This window comes from Spermophilus citellus (assembly GCF_964194105.1).
Source record: "Spermophilus citellus genome assembly, chromosome: 7".
Lineage (NCBI taxonomy): Eukaryota > Metazoa > Chordata > Mammalia > Rodentia > Sciuridae > Spermophilus > Spermophilus citellus.
The window spans coordinates 125496110-125512506 of record NC_138188.1 but is presented as its reverse complement, the minus strand read 5'-3'; the positions used below and the strand labels follow the sequence as shown (position 1 = coordinate 125512506).

Sequence of the window (16397 nt, the reverse complement as noted above, 5' to 3'; positions counted from 1 at the left end):
GTTTAATGTTTTTTTATGTTTTGTTCCCAAAGAATTATCCAGTCATTCAAGTTATTGACACATTTTCCTTAAGCAAAAGTGAAGGTTTATCAACAACAAACTTCTCTCTTGCTCTGGAAAATGAGTATTAATAAATATTTTCCCTACCTTTTGATTTTTTAAAAATTTACATATAGATTTTTGGACCTTCCCCAAATGAAGGGAAATGTAAACTTTACTTTTAAAACCTAATTCTAAGAAAGAGTGTAATATGAATTTATAAACAGTAGTATTCTATTATTAAGTTTTAAATTTTATGGGAGAGCTAATTCTGTATAAGATAACATACTACAGAAAAACTGATTATAATATATTGATGTAAAATGAATCTTAAAAAGACTCACCTTTAACATTAAAAAGTAAATGAATAAATAAAATAAGAAAAAAAAAACACATTTAAATATCTCAAAACTGAGTTGTCTTCTAAGACAAAGTGTGAGCCCCAAAAGCACTGGAACAAAAGGGGAAACATGGGTCAATCTGAGGCTGAAAAGTCCATTTAGTCAGCATCAAAATTCTTTCAACATACAATTTCCACAATATTCATCATGAGGAAGTTAATTTATCTTTTTAAAATAATAGCTAAGAAAGATAGATGAGTAAACCCTATTGGTCCAGTAGATAGTAAAACTCCCCTTCTTCCTAATAACATAAGGTCTTTCTTAAATTTTTACTTTTTGCCTGTGATCAAGTTGATTGATTTTCAATCTGCATTAGATTTTAACATTCCTTAGATACTTCAGAATAATGGGAAGTAGGGATCATACCCTTAGTAGTTAGCATACATTTATTTCCTGATTTTCAAACCCAATTTAACAATTGATATAAGTATGTAGATTTTAGGATACATTCTTTTATTGCAAAAGACAGCAGTTTTCACCCTGAGTGGAAGTTAGACTGGAAGCTAATTTACAATGTTCTCCATGTGGCTTCTTTAACTAATCCTCTGAATAAGCACAACATCAGTCTGAGAAAAAGTTCATTTGCAGCAAGGCATATGTGTGTGTGTGTGTGTGTGTGTGTGTATTGAAAAGAATTGTCCCCTTATATAACTGAGCTAGTCTCACACTGTGGTCAAAATTTTATGGATTATTATATCTCTAGAGACTGAGGTTGACATAAAATTCTATTTTTTTGAATTATTCTGAATAATTATTCTGAATCTGAATTGGTGGTAAGAAAAAAACAACCATTTGTTTATTTATCACTGTCTAATCTTGTTCATTTTTTCCCTACTGTCCCTCTGGTTTTCTATAATAATTGTGTTTTTTTTTTTCTTGAATATACCAAAGCTATTTAAAGTGGATTTTGAATTTTAGCAGAAGGAAAAGAACTGACATCATCAGAAAAGAAAATTAGAAATTAAAATGTGTGGTTTTCCTTTTGTGAAGTGTGGCAAATTCCATCAAATCTAGTTATTGCTAAGTATTGAAACTGTATTTAAAGGGGAAAAAATAAAAGTAGTAGTATTTTTCTTAAGATAAAGTAAGGTTTATTTTGCTATTTGTTTTTAGCATAGATAAGTTAATACTCATTTACTGAAAAAGATGAAGTCAGAGATTTTATTATGGTGTTCTCAACATTTCTGATCTAAATTATATAGCTCTGTTTATCCTTATTTTTTAAAAAAATTCAAGTACAATTATATGCATTTCAGCCCACTGAACTGGTTAATCTATGCTTACAGTAAGAGTTTCCGTCTATTTTAAGAAGCAACTGTTTTTCTTAAATATCTCTATATTTTTAGGGAAATTTTTTCTTACCTTTAAAATTGAGTATTGAAATAATACTAAATGTTCCGTATTTTAAAAATCTATGTAAAATAAGACAAAAAAGTCTAAGAAGATATAAAGTTATTAGTATCCCTTTATATTCCCCTTTCTAAAGATGATCTTTTGGAAATGAAGAATATTTTATTCTACATTTGGCCAGGTTTGTGGTAGGTTTACTAACCTAGTGCAACTAGTGCAACTTTTGGAATTCTAATGTAATTTTAAAGCTGAAAGTTTAAAAACCATTAAAGTGAGCCAAGAAAAATATTGATATAATTAATTGATTATTACATAATAATAGCTCATTCTTAATATTATATTTTATTATTTGTATTTCTGTATTTACCAAAGGGTATACAGCTAAGGTTTATTTACATTCTGGGTTCTGTAAAGTAAGTTTATAAGTATTGGCAAGCTCTATGCCCTTCAATATGGAATTTTGGTGGGACAATGACCAACAAAAATGAATACTTATAAAAATTGTGTTATACAACATAGATATGAAAATAATTTTAAAAAGATGATATGGGTGCAATTCAGGTGATAAAGCAGTCCCTGGAAGACAAGGAGGACTTTTTGAAGTAAAAGATAATACTAATATCGTGTTCATAAAAAAGAAATAGGAGATTAAATTATTTTCTTCATTTCATATGGTGGAGATGATTATAACTCAGACTATTTTACTGCATGAATCTAGAAAAATTTTAAAGTAATTTAAGTGAATGTATAATAAACACAAACAAAAAAAGCACTTTTGAAAAAAAACCAGAAATATTCTCTATAAGAATATTGAGGAATATTTAGGTAGATTTTTAATAAGCACATTTCTAAGGTTAATGTCAATTCTATATTAGTGCATAAACATCCACATGTGTCTCTGTGTGTGCATTTGAAAAACATGTAACTAACAAATAAGGACCATTCCAAAACAGAATGTTATGTAGTTCCTATTCGTAATATAATTACAGTAGAAGAAAAACCACACTGAAGTTCTTCTGAACTCTACCTTCTCTTTCATTGCTAAACTGAAAGTTTTCTATCCCCAGCACTAAGATTGATGCTTTCCATTAACATCCTAATACTAAAACATCTGAAAAGTGTCAGAGTTTTGAAATAATTGATAAACATGTGACACATTGTTTGAACTTGTGTTCCCACTATAAAGATCCAAATTTATGTCTTGAAGATTTTCCGTATGTATGTATGGGTTTATATTGATATCAGTCAATTGTGTATTATCATAAGCAAAGCAAATAATATATGACACTTTAGATATCCACATATAATTATTCTCCCAAATGTGATGAACTCACAGGTACATTATGATTTTTAGTTCTCCAGATACTTTACCAATTTATTTAGTATGCAATGAGCTTCTTTGAAATAAAATGTGTGTTGTTGTAAAAATATCCACAGTATATTTTTAAATTGCAATTTAATTTTCTTTCATGACTACACTTTTTGTTTCTTATACTAAATTTTTTAATCCTTATCTACGAAGGACCATGAGAAATATTTTTATTTCTAAAATTAATACTTCCTTAGAGTTGTTTTGTAGTCCAATCTGCATATTCTGTTTACACAGCTCTCAGTCAAACCCTGTGTGAATAGGAAGCTTCTCTTTAGTATTTGAAAGCTGATAATCAAGATATGAAAATCTGATAAAAATTACCAAGATCTCCTGATTTTGAGACAAAGGCAATATGCATATGCTAAGTTTCAACTACTATTTACCTTAATGTTTATTTATGTATCATAGTTGAACAATATGTTTTCATTGTATACTTTAATCCTTAAAAAAGGTCTTTCTGAATTAGAAGTAAACAAGTTGATTTATTCCTAAAATGTTTTATAAAACAAATATATGTTGTAAAAATGCTGTTTATAAAACTATTACTATTTTACTTTTAGACATTTTCCCATTTGGGGAACACCTTTTCCTTGTCTAAATGATTGATTTATCAGTTGACAATACACAGAAAAAAAAGAAACCAGCTCTTCCAGGAACTGTTTTTAAAGCGAAGGTTGTCAGTACTAAAAACTCATTGGCAGTAGAATATCCCCACTGGTCAATGTGAAAGAATTATTTATATTAAGAACATCCTCCATGTTGATATTTTGATAGCTTTTTTTCTCCATTACAGTATTGACATCAGTATGGTCTTAATATTTGTCTGATTAAAAGACAGGGGAAATGTAAGAACAATACATTTTTTACATTTGTTCCTTGTCCAGGTTTCAAGTACAACTTTGGTTGGTTATTTCCTTGAACCTCTCTAGTCTTGCAAACACAGACAGCTCACCATGAGATTCTGTGGTTTGGCTCCAAGTTCTCACTGCTGTTGGCACAGATTTAGATAAGGCAGTTAATTACAATTTTTTTCTATAATAAAGAGCTGTGTGGAAGTAAATCCCAAATTATTGCCTAGGAGGAAAAGTTAATAATAATAAGTTGATAGTACAACACCGTGTTCAGAAATATTCTTAGATCACACAAATAAACCATTAAAATGTCATGTGACAAGAGGTTTTTCACACACACAAAATAATATTAAGCATTTGAGATTTTCTGTTTCATTAACTCAAATAATTATTTTACCTTGTTGTTTGATTGAGAAATAGTCTTAAGTTATTGTTTCCAGATACAAGATTTCTGTTAAATTTAATGTAGTTTACTGGAAATTTTACCTGCAAATAATTGATAGGTGATTACTACTAGTCTTAGTAACATTTTATAATGGTTTGTCTATGAACTATAATATTCGTTATATCTACTAAAATATTTTCATTATGTTTAGATAAATATAAAGTAAATACAAGTAAAAAGCCCATGGGAGCAATTAATAATATGTAAAGTATACAAATATTAAATTGAAATAAACACACTTGAAATCAATAAACTTTCACTTCTCTAAATTTCTTCTCAATGGCATACCCTAGCAAATACACAAAACTTGAAAAGTTGACTTTGGAGGACTTCTGTCAGAAAATAAATCTTGATTTCTTAATTCCATGTTATGTTTGACCAGAAAACTACAGAGAAAATTACAAAGTCAAGAACAAAATGCATTCCTTCCTGTATCATTTTCTTCTATTTGTGATAGTTAAGTATCATTTAGAAGCAGATTGAAGAACCCTTCTGATCTCTGTAACCTACATCGAAGGATTCTTGTTCATCATAACAGAAAGTGATGAAAACGATAAAAATGAGTATATAAGAAATGTAGCTTGTACAATTACAATGATTGTGTGTACAGAAAATACAGTACCATTTTTCTTTAGTAAAAGCTAGATGTAATGAAAAGATTGACTTTTTTTTCTGTTGTAGTTGTTTTATAGTTATTTTTACTTGGCTATATAGGTAATGGTTTTATAAGAAAATATATCTATTATTATAAAGCCTACTGTTTGTTTGAAGTTATTATCTGATAATTAAATAAAAAACATTTTCAGAAAATGCAGCTATAGCATAATTACAAAAGTATCAAATGCTATTAGATAATTGATAAGATTTTTTGCTTCAAGAAGAAATTATGGCATTTAATTTTTTTAACCCCTTTAACACTGTATATCTCTAGCACTTAAACAATCTTGCAAGTTGTGAATACTTAGTTGAGTGTCAGACTTTTTAAATGAATGAAAGGCCAGTATGAATCAGAATTTTGAAATGTTTTCAAAATAATCTTTATGTGTCAATGAGTTTCTAAGAGTGAAAACTCAGAAATTTATACCTTGAGTTTTTAATCTGTTTATGAACTGAGAACAATTGTTTCAAAGTCTTGTTTGAATAAATGAGTCTCTATAATACCCTTAGTGCATTCCGGTTAGTAAGAAGAGAAGATGGTATAAATTTTTTGTTGTAGACAATCTGTCATGACATTGTCAATGAAAATTAGCAAACTTAGGGAATGAATTTCCATTGATTCTTGCCATTGTGATGGAGGACAGGAAAGAAAAGAGGAGATGACTCTCATCCAAAATCCACAATTCTACAATCCACTGCATTGGGAAATATAGCAATAAAAAATCAGAGGCAGAAATGACCTTTCCAAAAGTTCTTATAAACACTCGGAGCCCTTGTATGCTTGGTTCTTACATCAACGTAAATATAATTTAAAATGCTTTCAACTTAAAACACTTTATTTTAAAAATTAATATATTCCATATAGCTCTTTAAATAGAAAATAGAAAATATTCTTTTTTTGGGAGGGGGGTTACAAAGGATTGAACTCAGCAGCACTCTATCATTGAGCCACATCCCCAGCCCTATTTTGTATTGTGAAACTAATGGAATAATATTTTTCCTGTTATGCACCAAAGACATTTAGAAATCTTATCATTAGAGTATAAAATATGGTATGGAACAATTTATACCTTTGGTAAATAACATAAGACAGGCATTAAAGAATTAAACTATGTGTTTCTAACAACCCTAAAAATTAATTTCCTAACTTTTTGTTAAGATTCATTATCCTGAACACAAGTGCTCCAGAAATTGAAATATCCCTCCCCATGTCTTTAAGACTCAGACTGCCCTATTGTCATATTTGTAAAACATGATTGACTTGTCTGTCCTCTCTGTCCTGCCATCTTAATTGTGCCACAACTAGAGAGGAAGCCATCAGATCTGCATGTGTTTTGAGAAGGGAAAACATGATGGACCAAGGATCTTAGCTGTATCAGTGTGTGGTTTAAGATGATATATTGTAACCTGAGATTTAGTCAGTATATCCAAGGAAATCACTTAAGGATTTACTTTCAAATTCCATTGACTTTGTGTTCTTCTTATCTCAGTTATGCTAATCTTGGACTGCTATACAAAAAAATCCCAGGAGACATGAGGTTTGTATCCTGGGAAGTCTGAAGTCCTATTTTAGCAGCTATTCACTTTAAAGTGTTTAGAATTCTTAGATTATGTTATTATTATTTGGCTACAAATAAAAGGTACCTTATAAATCTAAGCTAAGTACTTCTAAAATGTGTTTTTTTGTAAGCTATTCTTGATTAGGTCATGTGTTGATGGTTGACTATAAACACAATTCAGAAACAAAAATTGAATTGTTGGTACATACACACTTTTACGAGAACACTGGTCTACAAAGTATGTTACAAATTCATGGTGGTTTAAAATGAGTTTATGCTGTTTGATCCTCATGTTGTGAGATAACCTAGTGGTGATCATTAAATTTTGATATACAACAGAATCAAAATTGTGAGTAATGCTAATTCTTTTTTTTCTTTTCACTTATGCTAAGTGGAGCACATTAAAATTCAATTTCTGAGTAATGAAATAGATTTAATTCATCCACTACACTTATTTTAATTGACCATATGCTCTACTTTGTTTTGGCTTAGCTGTTTTCCTTTAAGTAGAAACGGAAGGCAGATGTGATCAGACATTTCTTTTCCTATCACCATTATCATGGAAGAAAACTTAAGAAAATTTAGATCCTCAGTTAACAAACTACATTCCAATGAATTATTTACTGAGTAAATACAAAGTAATAATCATATGTTCTTTGCCTTGAATACTTTTTTCTCTGGTTATGAATATTTAAATTAAATCAGCCATTCATCTTAGCATATGAATATATATTCATGCAAATATATATTCATCATCTAATACATTTCAATTATTGCATATCCACAATGATAATTTCAACCAAAGCTTTTAGAACATTGCCAATGTGATCTAATGATTTATGAATATTGTCACTGCATGTTCCACTATACAAATCCTATGTCAAACTCAGAAATCAACTGAAGGCTGTGATATAATCAACAATTGAACTATGTATATTTTAATCAGAATGAATATTGACAATATGGTTTAATTCAAAGATGAGAGTGTATTATTAATATTTTCAAAATTCTTTTTAACACTGATTAATCTGAAATAAAATTTGTAACACTGATTAATCAGTAAAGGGCTTTTTTATCACTTTGGAGACAAAATTGCAATGTAATGAAGTATGCTGCTAGTTTCCAAACTGATATCTTGGGATATAATTCAATTATGAAAATAACTCTATGTAATCCATGCAGTGACTACCTTCTTCTCTAAAGAAAATTACTTCTTATTGGAATTGATTTATTATGAGTTCAAAGATTTTAATTGGTAAAAAATTCCAAGATAATAGGGTAAGTTTATGTTTTTCCTTCACTTGCAAAAGAAAGATTTCAACTTTGAGGACTATATTTTTAAAAATTATAATCATTTAAAACCTTTCTTATACTCACTTTATTGGTCAACAAAGAAGACAACCAAATAATTTCTTTTTAAAATTTTATAGTGTTAGAAAATTTAAGACATGAATCTCTATCAGATATGTTATTCTTTTTTCTTAATATTTTGTATGGTTAATGTTTCTTTTGTAAAATTTTAATTGAGATGCTTAAAGAAAGGATTATGCTTTTCGTGTATTTGAAAACACATGAACATGTTGAATAATGTGGGGAACATTACTTGATATTAATAATAATTAATTAATATTAATTTATTTTAATTTGTGTATGTATGAAACTCCCCAAAATGATTCTTTTATTGAATGTATATATAGCCTGTTCTGGTTCATGATAATAATACATACTTGGTTTATGTAACCTTCCTTTATGTCTGGCATTAATGAGTCATGTGTTGATTTCTAATTTAGAAGAAGAATAAAGTGAAACCATTGTTTCCATTATTTAAAAGATCAGATTGGATTGATGATCAAAGTGAGATTTTTGCTTGTTATGAATTATATTTAAAGTAACTTCTTTTATTTTAGTTTGTAATCCATAAAAAAGTAATACCCTGTATTGTAAAGAAATAGTTTGCCTTTTTCATGAAATAATTATAAAAATGCAAAAATATGCATATTTACTTTTCATCTCTTAACATTGATTAGGAGTAAGACTTTTTACTAACTCACACAAAGTTCTGAATAAATTCATTAAAGCCTTTGAGTAATAATATCTTCTTTAAATGAGCAAAGCTTTATATAGGCAGTATTATAAAGCATATTTTTGTTTTGTTTTCTCCTGAAATTAGAAGTTGAGCATTTTCTTTATTACATGTAAGTCAATAACTTGTATGTTATTAAAAATAAACACAACAGAATAATGTGTTTGGTATTGATCATATTGTTTCAATATGAACATGAAATGTCCAGAGATTATTAATTATGTAAACATATAAAAAGACATTAGCCCATGGGGGAATCATGAAGATTTATCAAATTAATTGTCTTTGCAGATACTTTACAGCATATTAGAATTAATGATTTTCCTATTTTGCTTTTTAACTCTTTCTTTAAATCAATAAATAATCTGTCAGAATATTTCAATATATCAAGTATAAGCCTATCTTAGTGAACAAATTTAAAAGCCATAGAAACTTTTCATTCTCTAATATTCCCTCTGCGATGTTGGTTTTTGTAATTCTCATCATATACTTATCACACACTATAATCAGAAAGAACAGTTCCATTTTTTGAACAACAATATTAACATCAATATACATCATTAATTTAATAGGAACAAACAGAAATAACTCATTACTCTTGTCCCAGTTACTCAGATCGCCAAGGCAAGGAAAGGGCTATGAATGTAGCTCAGTGGCAGAATGCCCCTGGATTCCTAGTATTAAAAAAAAATAAAATAAAATAATAATAATTCATTATTCTCAATTGTGTTTCTGTATTTTTTTTTCAGTCAATCTACTGGATTCAAAAACAATCCAAGGGGAGCTGGGCTGGATCTCTTATCCATCACATGGGGTGAGTTTATAAATTATTAAAAGGGAATGTGTCCATTGCCTCTTGTAGGCAGCAGAAGAAAGTATTAATGTGTTCTCTGAAGGAAAATTATACTTCTGATGAAAAATTATACTATAAATGTATTTATTATATGGACAAGGACAACCTAATATTTGTGTCCCATAAAACTATTAAGAACTTCAAAGTATTTTTTTCTGAATTTATCAGTTGCTTGAATGGATCAAATAAATATTTTAATTATTACTGACATTATAGATGACCTATGTATGACCATCTAATATTTTTTTGTGATGAGTTCAGAATAGGTGAATTGATAAGACATTCTAAATTTCAAGATATGTAGGAAGTGTGTATTTGGAGATGGTAAATCTCCAAAGTCATGACCTTAAAATGAACCATGGTGACTACTGTGTGTAGGGTTGAATTTATTTTTCAACAATATAAACTGATGTTGCCTTGATTTGTTTGTTTAAAATATATGCAACATGTGAATAATAATTTACAATTGGGATCTAATTTAGGAAAAATATAAATTAAAATTTAAAATTTTATGCTTTTTACATCTTTAATATTTACCAAGCCAGGTACAGAGTATTTGTGTATATGGTATTTTGGTGCCCCAAATATTTATAATGAAGCTTTTAAGAGAGAAAACCTTATATATTCTGTTTTCTTTTTAAATAAAAAGCAGGTCATACATTTGGAAAATTCTCATTTCCTACAAAACTGTATAATAAACACACCTTTTTGTTTCCTAGTGCAGCTTTCAGGAAATGAAAAGTGCTATTTTGAAATATTTGTCATAGTAACAAATTTAAGTATTCTTTCTCCCTTTCCAATAGTTTTCTTTTAAAAGTCATTGTAAATGCCTCACTTAGCATTGGTGTTCAGTCTTTAGATTCTTATGCCTAAACACACTAATTGTTACAATACTACCAGCTTCTTCACAAGCGGATGTTTTCCATCAAGGATACTTCATCTATCTGTCATCTTTGTATCTGTTTCTCTTTCTGGCACACCTTGACATTGACAAAATGCCAAAACCTACAATCAGGCTTTCATTAGTTGCTTTGGAGGGAAGAGTATGAAGTACGCCAAGGTTTGGTTTTCCCATAGGTGTAAAAGGAATCAAATGATTGGGATTAATGCACTGTCTGGATTGTTATAAAGAATGAATCGAAACTCAGGATTGAGCTGGAAAACTCATTTAAAATGAGCAACTAAAAGTCAAATGTAATCCTAATAATTATTTTAGAAATTTGAGTTTCTCATTACTCCATCTGATAATATGCCCTAGATACTCAGTGCTTAACGATATAAAAAACACAAAAACCATAATGACACTGCTAATAGAAATATACACTTTTTTTGTAAAAAAAAAGAAAAAAGAAAAAAAGAAAGAAAGATGCACATCAAAACAATATCCTACCTATGTTTTTCTCTAAAGAAAGTGCAAAGATAACATATTTCTATACATTGAGGATTGGGGAAAACAAATTATTTCATTGTTAGTATCAGAGTTCCACAGTTTCTCATTTTTTTTTATTTTCATAGATAAAATAGGATGGACATCGAGAGATAGGTTGGGTGCAAGGGTGAGATGTCCAGCACTATGGTACTACCTCAAGCTGTTACAGCCAGGGATGTGGGACGGACTCTGGGTTGGTATTAGCCTATTCCCAACCCAGTCCCAGACTTCCAGAGTTGAAATCTTGGTCTCAACACCTCCTTTCTGGGGTGATTCTTAAACACATAAGTTTAAGACACACTTCTCAAAATAACTTACCTCATGACATTTTCCATCTTTGGACCTATTCCCCACCTCCTTATGGCCTGAGAATTTCTTATGGTGTCCTCAGTCAACAGTTTCCAGTTCTTTTTTTCCCTTACTATTGCCTCAGAGAGCTCCCTCAGCCATTTGGCTCCCTCTTCTTTGCTTTCCTCTGTTCATCTTGCAGCTGTGCCTTCCTTATTTCTTCTAATAAATTCGCCTAAAACAGCTGGCCAATCTTTCCAAGTTTATCACTATGACTTTCAGGGGAAAAAAAAAGAAAATTTCTCCAATTGGTTGTGAAATTTATGATACTCCCCAAATCTTAGAAAAACAAAAAGATAGAAATAAAAGGAGAAGAACAAGAGGAGGGTGGGCATGGGAGGGAGGAAGGAAGGAAGGAAGAATGGGAGGGAGAGAGGAAGGGAGGGAGGGAGGGGGAAGGAAACAAGGAAGGAAAGGAGGAAGGAAAGAAGGGGAAGGAAAGGGGGATTCTTGGGCGAGATCTCTCCAGGGGAAATTTAGGTGTGGTATTTAACACCCTTGCTTGTACAATTATTTGTGGCTTTAAATACAATTAATTTTTTATTACCTAATCTCCTTCATTTCCGTATGACAAGGACCGATACATTTTATGTTTATTTTGCTTAGAGAGGAAATAATAGTTCAAACAATGGTGATACCTTTGATTTAAAAATGACATGTGATAGCTGGAAACAATTTTAAACTTCTTATTGTTTTGATTAATTAATGCTAATAAAAGCAGTTCATCTGATTGTAGGCAAACTAAAATATGAACATCAACTTCAAAGGAAAATATTGTAGTAACAATGTTACCCCATACTCAACTCCAGAAAATCCTGTTCTTGTGATTTAGAGCAGGAGGAGGGGATGCAAGGAAAGGTGACATTGATTTTACCTCATGGGGACATCTGGCAAATCTGCAGACATCCTTTGCCACAGCAGGGGGCAGGGGGCACTCCTGGAATCTAATGGAAGAGGCCAGCATCACTGCTAAGCATCTTACAGTGAACGAAGAATAATCAGTTCCAAAATGATAGTGCAGAAGTAGTGAAACCTTAAATTCCAGAACTAACAATAATGCTCCATCAGGAGATGTGTGGGGTTCCTAAAGAGATGGAGGAATGCCAGCTCCTCCCTAACTCCCAATTATACTCTAATTAGAAGTTTTGAATTCCAAATCTGTGGAAATACAGATTTTAAATTTGAAATGCATCATTCATAGAATAATTATTTTGTCTAAGCTACATAAAATTAAGATATTTGGGGAAAAACAGCCCCAAGAGTAGTTCATTCCTTCATGTATTTAGTTTCAATTCTCCCTTTTCCTCAAAGAAATATTCCTTCTAAAACTTTATAATTATGCATTTTTTGAGGAGTAATTCCATCTGAATTTCTAAACAGTACTTCAAATTTTAAAGAAAATCAGGTAAGAGTGTATGATACTATATGTAAGTTTAGATCTTGGACAAAAACCTGGGAGTAAATGTAATGAAACTCTGATTTTCTTGAAGTGAAGGTCATGAAACTAACATACAAATTTGGAAACTGAAAATATCTGAGATGTCATTTTTCATTGGAAGTTTTATTTGATACAGATATTTTCTGGCACTATGTTCACTTTTGTGAAGCAGGTATAAACAACAATTTCTCTAGACCTTAGAGACTTATGAATTATAATAGTTGAATACTGCATATATATTCAGAAAGTTCAATAAACAATTCAAAAGCTTTAGTATTCTTTGATATGAGGAAAATCAACACTTATAGAAACCTATCCATATTATGGATCACAACCTGAGGAAAAAACCCTGTTGCTTATACATGAATAGATACTTAAGTTTTATTGATTGATTGTTCGATAAGATCAATACACCAAGTAAACTTTCTTAATCTGTACATCATTACAAGAAGAAAGATCCCAGGGAAGTACAGCTACATAGTCTTCACTTAGGATAGTATTTATAGGCTGATTAAGTAGTACAAAAGAATCACGAGTCAGGATTCAATGAAAGGAACTCAAATATGGAGAAGACAATGAGACAGATAGGGTCCAGTTAAAAAAAAGCACAGTCAGAAATGAGTTTCATATATGTATGATAAAAGAAAAAAATCAATATTAGCATATGTGAAATTAAATTTCCTTAGTTATTTATTGATGCCTTAGCAATAATAATGCTCTTCAGAGCATTCTCTGGGTGGAGACAGACAGTTGGTTGACCACCCAATGTCTGTTCCCTGATTTCTCTTGGCTGGTAAAACATGGCTATTGCTCAGGTTTTCACCCCTTTTCTGTGGTATTAGGAAACTGGCCCCTTTGCAACTCTGTGGGGAAAATGTCCATTCATCCCAGCGCTAATCATGACCACTATAGTCACTTTGACAAAGATTAGTTTAAGCAAGTGTAAGTGAAGGCAGTTAGACTGGATCAGAACTCCAGTCACTTCTAAGAGTTTCCTTCTGATAGAAGTGGGGTGAGGACCAGAACTCCCTCCCTCTAGCATGTCATGTGAGGTCCAGTGTCTAGAGCAGCTGCAAAAAGGCAGAGCCCAGTGAGCATTAGAGGAACCAGACAGGAACCCTGGCATTACTGAACCACTAAATTATGTGCAAGAAACATCTTTCTTTTTTTTAAGCCACTCTTAGTATTTATCTTATTTTCAAATTAGAGGTATCCTGACAAAATGGAATGTTTTATCTCTGGTTAAATATCCTGTTGTCTAAATCGAGGCTATAGCAATGCACAATTATATGTTATAATGATATTTGTATTTTCCCAGGTTTACTCTTTTAGTGCTTTAGTAAAATGTCATCGATAACAAGCAAAGCACTAAAATAGAATAAGCACATCATTTAGAATTGGTACACCTGCTTTTAAAGTCTGACTCTATCATTTATTGATGTATGATATGATGCAAACCAATTAACCTTCAAAAACATTTGTCTTCAGTTTTAAAAAAGGAATAGTGATAATTCACAGTATGTTAAAGCTAATGAGACTTGAACAAATGAGATATTTATATACACATGTACATCTTTGACAGTCTATGATAATGCATGTGAAAGGGTTATAAAAATGACATTTCTAATTCTAAGACACACAAGCTTTGAGATTCTCTTATTTCTATACTCTTTATTGATATATATCCTTATGATATATATATGTGTGTATATAGATAGATAGATATAAATAGATATAGATAGATATAGATAGATATCCTTAAATCTCAGTCTATACTTAAAGTCTTGAATTTTCCATTTAAGACAAGGAAAATCGACAGTGTTGTATACGGTTCCAGAAAATACCACTACATCAATTAAGAATCTAACACATTGTCTTTGACATTACATTATTGTTATTCCATTAAATCTGCAGACTTAAGTTTGCATATAATCTAAACACTATATTTTGAATAGATGGAGTCAAAAATGTGGTAGTTAGCTATACAGTTTATTTCTTATGTGACTAGAATTTCCTCAAATATTAATATTTCAGATTTCAGATTGAATTTTGTCCTTCATAGAGACCTTATAGTCCTTTCACAAGCCCACCCTCAACACCTCTGTCCCTTGACACAGACTAGAACATAACACCTGTTAAGCTCATCTACCTTCTCACACGTTATTTTCTGTTGTTCCTCCATAGCTCACCATTATACATGAACACAAATATTTGATTGACATTTTTGTTAACCAGGAAACTGTGAGCACCATGAGGACAATTCCCATTTCATGAAATTCTCTTTTATTTGCAACATTTAGAGTTCCTGTATTAGTTTCCCATTAGTTATTATTGTTTGAAAATTAATAAAATCTTATAAAAAAGAATAACAAATTAAAAAAACAATTATATATGTTGAAAAAAATCTGATGATCCCACTCTGTTATTTTAAATGGTATCAATTTTAAATTTCACTCTTTCTTCATAAAAGCATACAGTTAATTGAACTCATAACATATATACAAAATTATATTTGTGTAATCTATCTTTATTTATTATATTCATCTTATTGTAACATCTTTAGTACTAGCAGAAGTATTTAATTAAATATATCTAAAAACTATTTACAGCCCATGAATTGGAAATTAATTGATAATAAAACTAGATGAAGCCAACTTTATATTGGGAAAAAATGTATTGGTTGTTAAAAGCCAGAATCCTGGAAATAAATTCCACTTTGGAAAATCAGAAATATTTGAAGTGAATAAATCATAAATAGAGGTAGAAATAATAAGAATACTTTTTAAAAAATAATTGCTTTTATATTTTTCAGTAAGAACAATTTGCTTTCAATATTGAAATTACTGGCATCTGTGAAATCTGGATTCTTCAAATTATCTCAATTTCTAGCTTTCACATTGTGAATGGGGTTTGAAATGCAGAGAAAATATTTTGACAACTGTGTGTCAGCAATAACCACCTGGGAATTATGCCTTTATGAACCATAGTTAGAATTCTACTTATGCTGAATAGTTAATCCAGGAAAATCAAATTTTTGACACATATGGTATGTGATTCTTGGTCACTTGAAATTTTTCTGCCCAGTCTCTATTTTAAACATGTCACTTTTACCTACTATACTAACCTTTCAAAGAAGGATGTCTGATCAAATTAGAAAAACATAACAAGGCTTTATAGCTCTTTTTTTCACCTTTCTGAAAAAAATTCACAGTGAAAGAAGGGAAACTGCATAAATTGTAGAAAATGGCAAAGTTAGAATGTATTTGAACATCATTTAGTTTATGAAAATTAAAATGTTATGTATCCAGTGCTTTAAAAAATGGAAATAAGTTTTCCATCTCTAGCTCACATTGTATGTTTCTATATGAATCATCTTCTCTACTACAAAACTATTTATATTCTGGGAAATAGATTGGAATTTTTAAAAAAACACATAATATGCATTGTATCTTTTAATTTGACATATAACTTTGTGGGATTCAAAGTAAACAAGAGTTGAATTATATTTATGTGTGTTTTAGTCACACTTTATTAAAAATTAATTTGTGCTATGTTATCTTCATGTAATATCC

At 30.2% G+C, this 16397-nt stretch overlaps 1 protein-coding gene across 1 annotated transcript in view; it reads left to right on the top strand.

Moving 5' to 3' along the window:
- The window catches only part of EPHA3 (EPH receptor A3), a 352568-nt gene that overhangs the window by 9043 nt on the left and 327128 nt on the right, over window positions 1-16397 (top strand). The window contains exon 2 of the mRNA XM_081300943.1: window positions 9507-9571. Coding sequence (XP_081157069.1) covers window positions 9507-9571 — 65 coding nt within the window. The remainder of the gene's footprint in view (window positions 1-9506; window positions 9572-16397) is intronic.